The sequence below is a fragment of the Melanostigma gelatinosum genome, assembly GCF_949748355.1.
Source record: "Melanostigma gelatinosum genome assembly, chromosome: 20".
Lineage (NCBI taxonomy): Eukaryota > Metazoa > Chordata > Actinopteri > Perciformes > Zoarcidae > Melanostigma > Melanostigma gelatinosum.
The window spans coordinates 15,531,574-15,542,153 of NC_136653.1; the positions used below are offsets into that span (position 1 = coordinate 15,531,574).

General features: G+C 44.0%; 1 protein-coding gene across 1 annotated transcript; it reads right to left on the bottom strand.

Annotated features, from left to right (window-relative positions):
* Positions 1-1,201: 1,201 nt before the first annotated feature.
* On the bottom strand, positions 1,202-9,389 carry shha (sonic hedgehog signaling molecule a). The gene is made up of 3 exons (XM_079291678.1): positions 9,000-9,389; positions 4,953-5,214; positions 1,202-2,907 (listed from the first exon to the last, which is right to left on the bottom strand). The coding sequence occupies exons 1-3, from the start codon at positions 9,297-9,299 to the stop codon at positions 2,228-2,230; spliced, it is 1,242 nt and encodes a 413-aa protein (XP_079147804.1). The 5' UTR covers positions 9,300-9,389; the 3' UTR covers positions 1,202-2,227.
* Positions 9,390-10,580: the final 1,191 nt, after the last annotated feature.

Below are 10,580 nucleotides of genomic sequence, written 5' to 3' on the forward strand. Positions count from 1 at the left end.
CAAACACAATGTGGGCGACCTGGGAGAAGGAAATGGAATTCCTGCTCATGTTGCTAGTGTTCAGAAACTGCAGCTCAATGGCCCTTTTTTTTACCTTTGATAAGTCTGGGTGGGAAGGGATTTGTGATTTTGATAGGAAAAATCAAGTTTAATTTGTAGAAATTTGTATTCTAATAGATTTTGGGAATTAATTTGCACTTTACGACACATTTATTCATTAAGTTTCATTCTTTAAACCTAAATCCTTGAAAGCAACTTCACACAAATACATGTATTCATTAGTTCACTGGTAAGTAGCAGTTGCAGCTCCTTTATTCCTGTGATTTTACTCAATTTTCATATAAAAGCAGCATCCCAGCAGTACAGGTGTTTCACCGCGTGGCGTCGCACTTGTTCAACTTAATAACGGTGAGTGGGAGAAACCGATGCTGTAATCGACGTTGGAAAGATCCTTTTTAATACCACAGAACACGTCACGAGAGGACATCAATAATGACTTAAAAACCATCACTATTAAGTGCTACATGCACGTTCTAAGTCCCTGTGAAAATACTGGAGGATTATGGCGATTTGTTAAAGGCTGGCAAATGTTTTTACTAAAGCTGTGATTGAGACAATGCCTGCGTTTCTTCTGTCAGTCACTGATGGAGCAATCTGACCTCAGCCTGCAGACACCGAGAAGCGCGTTTAGGGCCAACAAACACACTTCTGTTTAATTTGTCTGCAAGTTCGGAGTTATTTGCGGAGGGCAAACCTCGTTAAATTTGACATGGGCTCTCAACATTTCGCAAGCATGCAAAAGGTAGTTCAAAGCGCGATATTTTCTCCATTTTGTTAAAAAAAAACAGAAAAAAGGCTGTAACAAACAGGGTGGGATTGTGTGTTGGCTCTCCCGCTGAAGCTCGTTCAATTACCATGTTAAACAATTATATGTTAATTATAACCACCCAAAGAATGAACGCCTTGTTATAAAACACATGTTGGATCAAAGTGAGAAGCGCAATACAATTTGTATTATCGATGAGCTGCTCCAACAACTTATTTGCGGCCTTAATTTGTCCGGAAAATGCCTCCTTAATGTTCAAATGTTCCCCTTTAGTGTTTACTGTGAAGTTCACTCAGACAAAGACATGTAACAACTGCAAGTTTGAAGATTTTCTTTATCTCATTTTTGTAATAAACATATAAATAATAAACTAGACATTTTTGACGCATCGCCCTGTTATGAAAGTTAACTGGTATGGTCTGGCTATATAGACTATCCAAACTTTGCATCTGCCGCAGGTCATTTCTATAAAACTATTTCCCTATTACAAAATATGAAAAGAAAAATACATTTTAGTACATTTACAGGAGTTACTTATTAATTTATTTAACGAAACTGTTTCAGTACTACTTTAACTGTCACTGAATTGTCAGAATCTGCATTTAATATTTTTCTCAGAGGAAAACGGAAAAATAGAAAGACAACAAACAAAAAAAGGTAAAAGCAGAGAATGCAGACATGAGGCAGAATATCTGTCCCTCTCCGACAACTTAAACGAACAGTTTCCAAAATAATAAAATTCTTAATAAACCAAGCAGTACAAGATTTTCCAATACTTTCCCAACTACTGTATTTAAATTAAAATATATTCTCATATCTTACACTATTTCAAATAACGAAATGTGATTCGGTAGCGATCTGTCAAAATCTAATTTACAATTCTGTGTATAAAAATATAATTTATGGAACCCCGCGAAGTTTGTTCTCCCCAAAATATAACAGTCAGTTGCACACATATGCACAAATGAACATTACAACCTGTCAACGTTAGCTCCTTTCTACATCTTCTTCTTTCTCTTGGCGACATTTTTTATTTTTCCATTTTTTCTTCGTTTTTTCTGTCTTTTTTTCTTTTTTTTTCTTTTTTTTTTGCATTTCAGATATACAAAAATAGATTATGCACAATTTGCTGCTCACACCGTTTCAGAATCCATTTGTGTGACAGCAGCGAGTTCACATGAGAATAAATTATTCAAAGAGAAACTTTTTTAAGGCTCCATTCATTCTTTGAAAGGGGGACACATGGAAAAGTCACTGAAATAAATATCCAGACTCCGCTGGGGCCTTTGTCTTGTTTGTTCGTTCGTTTTTTAATTATTATTATTATTTTATTTTATTTAATCTACTGGATAGTTCGTGTGTCCTACATGTAAGTCTCATTCTGCTCCCGTAGTAGAGGTTTCAACTTGAGAATACTGACATCCCAAGTGGATGGATCGAGTGGCTGTCCAAGAGCCATGTTCCTAATTGATAAAGGATCTTGGAGTACCAGTGCACTCCGTCGTTCTGTGCGCTGACTCGAGGCTGGGAACTGAAAAGCAACGAGGACACCCAGTGGGCGAGCCTGACGGGTGCCAGGGCCCAGTGCGCCAGGTCGTGGTCTTCGATCACTGCGTAACAGGACGCAAGCACCTGGTCCACCACGACGGTCCCCTGCACGGTCACCGGCGCAAAGGAGCCCTCGTGCTCTTGCGTGTAAATCCGTTTTACGGTCACGGGCTCGAGTCGACTTCGCTCGGAATCAAACACGAACACCTTTTGTCCGGATCGGACTTGGCTGGCGAAGATCGCCGACATCCGCTCCCCCTCCGTGGTGTTGCGGCCGACGAAGAGGAGGTGCGCCGCCGTGAGGGTGATTTTCTGGCCCGAGTCGGTCTCGATCACGTAGAAGAGCCTCCTGGTCGTTGAGTCTTGGTCAATGAACATGATGAAGTCGGTGTAAATCGGTTTTCCGTCGTCGGCTGCTGCTAGGACCCGGTCGCCGGTTTGGAGGTGTTTGATCGCCTTCTCGGTGCCATCCTGAAGCGTGACCGTGGAGGAGCCCGGGAAGCAGCCGCCTGACTTTGCTGCCACGGAGTTTTCTGTTCAAATAAAAGAGTGTGTTGAAAGGCAATATACTTCTTTTTACACTGTCAGAAAATGTTTATTAAGTCTTCAACCGTGAGAGAACTATTGTAGGCCTACTGCAAAAATATAGTTTAAATACTTTAAAGACAATAGATGTTCAAAAGCAGCAATATTTTAAGCTTTTAAAACTTAAAAATAACAAATCACACGTGCCTTTCAGCCATTCAAACGCCCATTCAAAAGCCCATTCACTAGCCTCCCTTTTTTCGCTCATATTTGTATTTTTCCTGCACACATCATGGTGGCCCATATGCATTTTGCATAATGATGCCTGTCTGCTCCTCCGTGCCAAATGCGTATTGGCTTGGCCCACGTTGTCTGAGACGAGAAAACTGAAAGCCTTGGCTCATCTATTCTTAATTAAAAAAACCAATAAAGAGCAGCCATTGTTATTCTAAATCAGCTTGTGGATCAAGCTACTCTTGGTAAAGAACACTTACGCCTTTCCCAGCTACTCGTCCCCATATTTACTCAGGTGCAGAAACCTCTATGTGACAATTCACACAAATAGGCGACTCACAACTACTATTTACCCAGTGGAGCCACTTTTCCAAGCCTCTCGAGTCGTAGATTTGAATTTAAATGAGGGCCCGGACTCTTAAATGCTTTCTGTTGTGCAACATCAATGCGCCCTCTTTTCTACCACCTCTCGCTGCTTTGTTGTCAGGCTTGCTGACAATAATTTTGGCCTTGGTGGAGCTCTTCACATACCAGTCTCTTGGGATCACACTGTCCTGCACACAGCAAAGGGGGTTTCCTGCTCTGAAGTTTGGGGCTTTTAATCTTCTTTTAAGATTCCCGAGCATGAAATAAGGTGACAACTGAAAAACAGATTTACCCCAACCAATTCAACATTGTTCAGCCAAATCCTTTTGGTAAAGTCGCATGACCCCTAATGACACGTCGGCCCGGCCCATACTGTGATCTCAAAACGTGTGTGTTGAATGATAAGTAAGGGATTTATCAATAAAGTCTGAGCTGAAAAAAAATAAAATAAAAAAAGGTGCCACGGTTCATCAATCAGTGCAAGAGAATAGTTTATTCGCGCCATAGGTGTCCTTTAGCTTAGTAAAGGCCTGTACGGTTGTTTTAGCCCCCCCCCCCCCCCAAAAAGAAACTAAAACGAAGATTGTCTTTAAACTAAATACTGGATCTCAAAGCTGAGACGAATAAAATCCGAAAAAATACCTCAAACCAGAAATTCTTTTCGTTTTGTCATTAGATGATCAAATTCAAATTATAACCTAAAAAACATCACGACTTTCAGTATTTGCATTTGGCTTCCACTGATAAAAAAAAAGAAAAAAGTGAACAAAATGCTTTGCTTTTCTAGGTCACACCGAGGAGCCGTGTTCGCTTATGGCCGTGGTTCCCACCAGGAGACAGAGTGGGGCGGTGTAAGATCAAGAAATAAGCTGCATGGGAAATGCTCATAACGCTGCAACCATACATCATTCATAGAAACATGTTTCACAGTCAAAATGAATGGTTTCACTCTGCTCTCCAGTTACCTCATTAGACATATGTTGAGTGCACGTTCTTGTGATTAATCATAAACTGAATGAGAATCATTTTTTTGTTGATGATCGTAAAATGTATAGTTTTACAATAAAACAAACGTGGTGTTGTGTTTCTGCTCTCACGTGGTGTTTCTTTTAACCTGTACATGTTGCAGGCGATTGGTCACTGAAATCTGTTTTTTTTGGACACTTGAAAAGCATCAACTTCCTTTTTGACACCTTCATGACGTCTGATGCTTTCCCCTCGCAAACAGCTGAAGGGACTCTGATCTAGCATGGGAGTTTTCTAAAAGATAAGGCATGGCTGCAGCTTCCCAGAGCGGCACCTGCTCTTTCACATTACAATCGCACCTGACGGGAAACGTGCCCCGGTGATACATCTGGTTATTTTCTCCTTACAGCCATCAGCGCAGTGCGCATGACAGCATTTTTCTCTTGGCACAACGAGGAGGCTTTCCCTCTCATCTGTGCAGCCTTACCTGCTTTCACGGAGCAGTGGATGTGGGCTTTGGATTCATAGTAAACCCAGTCGAATCCGGCTTCCACCGCCAGCCGGGACAGAGTGCCGTACTTGCTCTTGTCTCTGTCCGAGGTGGTGATGTCCACGGCCCTGCCCTCGTAGTGGAGCGACTCCTCGAAGTGGTGTCCGTCTTCGTCCCATCCCTCGGTGACCCGCAGCTTCACCCCGGGCCACTGATTCATCACCGAGATGGCCAGAGAGTTCAACTTGTCTTTACATCTCTGCGTGAGGGAGAACATTTGACGTGTTAGTCACCTGTTGTGTCCAAGCTTTGCGCATGTAAAGTGGTCCAGAGGCGCACACTGTGGGGAAGTCTCAATCTAGAACAACATCTCATATCATCTTTTGCTCAGAGAAATCAAATATTAGAAATAGCGCACCCCTATACACATCTGGTCTGTTTGCTTTATCTCTGCTGTCCATCACTGCGATAACGATTAAAAGCAGCTGAGGTGAAACGCATGGCGCTGAACTGCATCTTTGAGCTTACATTTGTCAGTGTGAGCAGCAGCGTCAGAGGGCACATCTCGGATAAGAAAGCTGCTGATGAAATATTGATATGGCACTGCGTTCGCTTCACTGGCCTATCACACACGGGTCTTTGGTCTTGGAAAGCTGCGAGCAGCATCTCTTTCTTTCCAAAAGTGTTGCGTTGAACACAACATGCGTGCATTACAAATGCATGAGTTCATATTAGGCGGTGCAATGAGCGAGTCCTTTGTTGGTTGCAACTTGTCTGTTTTCTTTAAATCAATAATTTATATGCAGATGATATGAAGGTGATCTTCAGGAGCAGCTGGCTGATTTAAAATATCTGGAGTTTGTTTTATAAATAAATCGTCGCACCCCAACCTCTCCGCGCTCTCAATGAAGATGCTTGGCCTTCTCCAAGACAACTATTCTCGACGCTCGACCAATATGTCAAATAAAACATCACAAAGAGTCTTTTCAGCCCAACCGCGGAGGGAAACTTTCATTATCCCTCTCCTGCAAAGTCTGAGAAACGTGACATGCCTCCTTAAGTCGGGGTGTTTGGGCTGCTGACTGACATACTTGTGAGATATCCATGGGATGGTATATGGGCGCACAGAGAAGCGTCTATGTGTGTGAGCCACTGTCCCTCTCGTCTTCATGGACAGCCTGCGTCCTAAAGCGAGACGGTTCACACAGACCCCGAAACTCGTAGAACAAAAAAAAAACCAAACAATAAAAGCATCGACTAATATCAGTGGGTGTTTTATGAGGATAACACACTTGTAGAATGTAATGAATAAAAAAATAATAATAAAAAGCCCACCCTCCCCAACCCCCCCAAAAAACCTCCCACATTGTGAGTGGGATTGTCGGAGTCAAGAGCCGTAAAGCTTAACCTATTTATTAATTCATTAGGTCGTGTGCCGCAAATCAAGTCAAATTCTGCTCAGCCACCGTGAAGCCCAGCAGGGCGCCCTAGACCGGCGCTTTGTGCTCGGGGTAAAGTTGTTCAACAGCCTCCCTCTTAATCTTTTCACAAATGATTTGGTTGGAGGAAACACTTATCAGCTACCTGTCAGTGCAAACAAGCCGTCCGCCCGTCTCTTTTCCCACCCGTTTGCACTGCGGGTATGAGACTGCATGAGTCCTATAGCGCTCCACTGCTAACAGATCCAACAGTGGAGATTTTCTTCCGCGTGGAAAGTAACATGTGCCGGTGTGGATGACATGATTAAACAGGGCAAATCAAGTATTTTCTTTGATCGTACTGGATATCCTAATTCAGCTTTACATGTTGTCTCTGACATGATGAAACAAACGAAAGTTCACAGGAAAGACACTCAGCCATCTCCCCTCTCCACAAGACATTTTGGACCATATTGCACGACTGAATATGAAGCTATCATTTGTGGATTAGATGATGGGAGTCACGCTGCTGTTGATCTCGGGCCCCGTCACTCCAGGAGACATCGTCTCTACTTTTCAAGGCGTATATGCTAGTTGAAGCGCTTTTTCAAGTACATATTATAGTCTTGGCTGGGCCTAAGTGAATGGATTGATTCATTGATTTATTGCACACACCTAAGGCGGCCACTGCACGCACGTGCATTGTTCCATGCACGAGTACAGTTATTCTCTAAAACGCAAGAAAACGAGGAAAGTCCACGATATCCATGCGTAAAACTCGTGCGTAAGAGCCCTCATGCGTAACGCCGTGGAACAGCGCAAAGACCGTTGGCACAGCATAAATTCCCATGTGATATAATGCTTAACACGCTGCGAGAGTAGCCTTTACAACAGCTCAGCTCCTCTCTTCTTGTGCAGCCCCCAATTTGATGACCTTATGTCATGTACGATAAGAACAATCTCACCTGTTTTAACTTACTATGGCCTCCTGCTGACCAAAGGCCATAAGTTCAAACTGCGTTTTAAGGCCCAGTGAGGGGTGCCTAAAAAGCCCTTTCATGTACATGTCACACTTCGAGCATTTGTAGTCTTTTCTGTAAACCCTCGAATGCTGAGTGAGCTGACGATGAACCTGAAGCAACAACTGACCTTTAAAAAAAATGAATCTGTAAAACAGCAGCTCCCAAACATGAGATTTTGAGACTCCCAAATAGACAAACTTCAGCCATATAATCAAATCTTATCTGAGGAACTCCCTCCTCCTTATAGTTTTATACAGACCTGTAAACACAGCTGTGTATACAGCAGGTGGGGTGTTTTACTAAGATGAAAGCTTTACAGATCCATGTTACTCAATATTCTTCATAGATGAATGAAATAACAGTGAAATCAAATGATCCACCTTTTTTTTCTGGAGCCCGTGGAACCTCAACGAGGATCCGAGGGGGGGGGGGGGGGGGTCCCTGAATCACATCCCCACGGCAAATGCCTGTAATTTCATCATCTCTGTGTGGATGTGAACCTATAGGTGTATCACAGAGGAGATGTGGGGAGGGCTGAGAGGGACGCCGAGACCGCACGCACAGTGAATATTTCATCGGAGCTCGTGCGCATGGTGCGAGGCACGGGTTCAGAGACTCCGGCGCGCGCCTGGCTTCAGCACCACCAGCACCACCATCATCAGCGGCATTTTATTATTACTGAGCCAATATCACCCAAGCGCTTTTAATAATTCACCAGCATCTGAGTGCTAAAAGTCATGCTGAAGAGACGCGGCATCCTGCAACCACGATATAATTCTCCCCGACGTGTTGTGAGCCTCGTCTTATCTGTACAGCACGAGCTGTGAGCTTTGATAACTAACTGCCTACATTAGGATGGAGTATTAAAAAAAGATGGCATCATCCATGCGCGCCGTGCTCATATAATTGACCGAGTCCCACCCGTGTATGAAGTCCTGATAGTGTTCAGAACACTCTCAAAGACATGTCACTGTTTTCATGCGCCGGTGCACATCATGCGAAAAGGCTGAATTACAGCAGCCTGTGCGAGAAAATGTCTGAATGAGCCACGCCATGCCTGAAAAAACCCGGCTGTTTGAAGCGGTGCGCATCCCCAGCTCTGTGTGTTCAGGGCTGGAATAAAGACAAACGCGCTTAAAACGAGCCGCAATGTAAAGCTTAATTAGGCAACAACATGCTGAATGTCCTCCCGACATGTAATGTAACGTGAACGTGCGTCCGTAAGACAACAAATAGAGCCTCACAAAAGATACAAATATAGATGTGAGGAGAGGGGCACATTAATATTTTAAATACACTGTCACAATCATGAAGGCCGAGTGTCCTGACTGTCCGCCTGCACATCACTTCTCCAGCTGGATTCCTGCATTCGCTTTCAGAGCCTGCAGCCTTTGCAAACTCCCGTGCCTGGTGCATAAAGCGCATCTGCTTTTACAGGGAAGTTTAAAAAAAAGAAGGGCTCAGTGTGAAGAGTTCAGCAGCGGGTAAAACAGACTTCCCTTAAGGTGCGCAATCAGTCTGACAAGGAGGTTGTTGTAGTGCGCAGTGATGGTGCGTTAGGAGACGGGCAGTAAGGGTAGAAAAAAAAGGTTCTGTCTCCTTACCTGAGTCATTAGCCTGTCGGCACCGGTGTTCTCCTCATCCTTGAATATGATGTCTGTGTTATAATTGGGAGTCAGCTCTTTAAATCGCTCGGAGTTTCTTGTGATCTTGCCTTCGTATCTACCGCTTGCCCCGAGGGTCTTCTCCGCCACGTTGGGGATGAACTGCTTGTACGCAAGAGGTGTCAGCTTCTTCGGGTGTCTTCTCCTGCCGTAGCCCCTGCCCGGTCCGCATCCCATCCCAGAGGACACCAAGGACAAGCAGATGAGACCGACCAATACGATTCTGGTCCAGAGCAGCATTTTCTTTTTGTCCTTTATAAGATCTCAAACGAGTCGCCGCTGCTATCTCTATACCGTCTGCCTCTCCCGGCTCTCGCAATGCCCTTGTCTCCTCCTCTACTTCGCCTTCGCCTGGTCTCTACTGTGGCAGGTGCGGAAATGAACGCCTCAGACAAATGGTAATAACGGGGCACATCGAAGGAGGGTTTAAAAAAAAAAAAGTAGTGAAGGAATTAAAAGCCACGGGATCTCTATTCGAGCTCCAGCCGCTTGTGTGAGGCGACCGCTTTTACTGCTTTGTATTATAGCGCCGATCTATTGCAGAGGAGGGATTTGATTGGCTCGCCTAGACAAACCCTCCTGATGTTATCCCACAAAAAAAGATTTCTTCCACCTGAGGGTTAGCCTGTGTTGCGAGGAGGAGGGGCTGTTCCATGGGAAAACATCAATTATAAACCGTCTTTTTTCACCCTTCCATTTTTTCAGATTTCACAGGAAAGGACAGACAGGACCACTTGCTCAGTGCTGGGCTCTGAAGCAGTGCAGTTAGGTGAAGTGATTTCAGTCCGTGTGCAGTAATTGAACTGCGTCTGGGATAACTTTCCGCGCAGAATGCATTTCCCAGGAGAATAAAACTGCTCTTGGACGCGCGCATGGCGCGCGACTGCGCTGGATGATTTGGCTGTGACCTCGTATCCTCCAAATATATGAAAAACACAATGAAGAGTGTACTTACTGTACAAATAATGAGATCGGTGGAACAGTTTCCTCTTTAAAACAACGTGAACGCACGGACATGTCTTTAGAGACGTTTAGGTTAATCGAAGTCGAAAGAAATCTGAGAAAACAACAGAACTAACATTTTGATTTGACACTTCTCAATTCTTTGAAATTTCAGTAAAACTTGCAAAATAGACCTGCACTCATTTCTGCGCAGCTCGCGCACTGTGCGTCATTGTTGCGCCCCCGTACTCGTCAAAAGCATTTTATTCTTTAAATTATTATTTCCTCCAGTTCGTTTTTATTTCCTCTCGACCTACATTGATATAATGACACTTCTCTGACTCACAACATAAAGTAGACTCCGTAAGAATGAGGAACGGGACAGACTTACAGGCTTCTATCGATGAGGCTTTAGAGAATGTATTCCAGGCTGTCCGACTCATCTATGGCCAATTATCATTGGAACCAATCTATTTAGGCCTAAAATGTTCCGCAAATATCCCTCCATAGGTTATCCTACACAATCTCTTCCTTCCAAAGTCCACTTCATTGACACATTAAGCATTGGCACCCCATTGT

Excerpts from the sequence above, each read along its gene's own strand:
- shha (XM_079291678.1), bottom strand. The coding sequence starts at position 9,299 with ATGCTGCTCTGGACCAGAATCGTATTGGTCGGTCTCATCTGCTTGTCC. Across the intron at positions 5,215-8,999 it reads CCGACAGGCTAATGACTCAG|AGATGTAAAGACAAGTTGAA; the intron begins GTAAGGAGACAG and ends TCCCTCACGCAG. Across the intron at positions 2,908-4,952 it reads CCACTGCTCCGTGAAAGCAG|AAAACTCCGTGGCAGCAAAG; the intron begins GTAAGGCTGCAC and ends TTATTTGAACAG.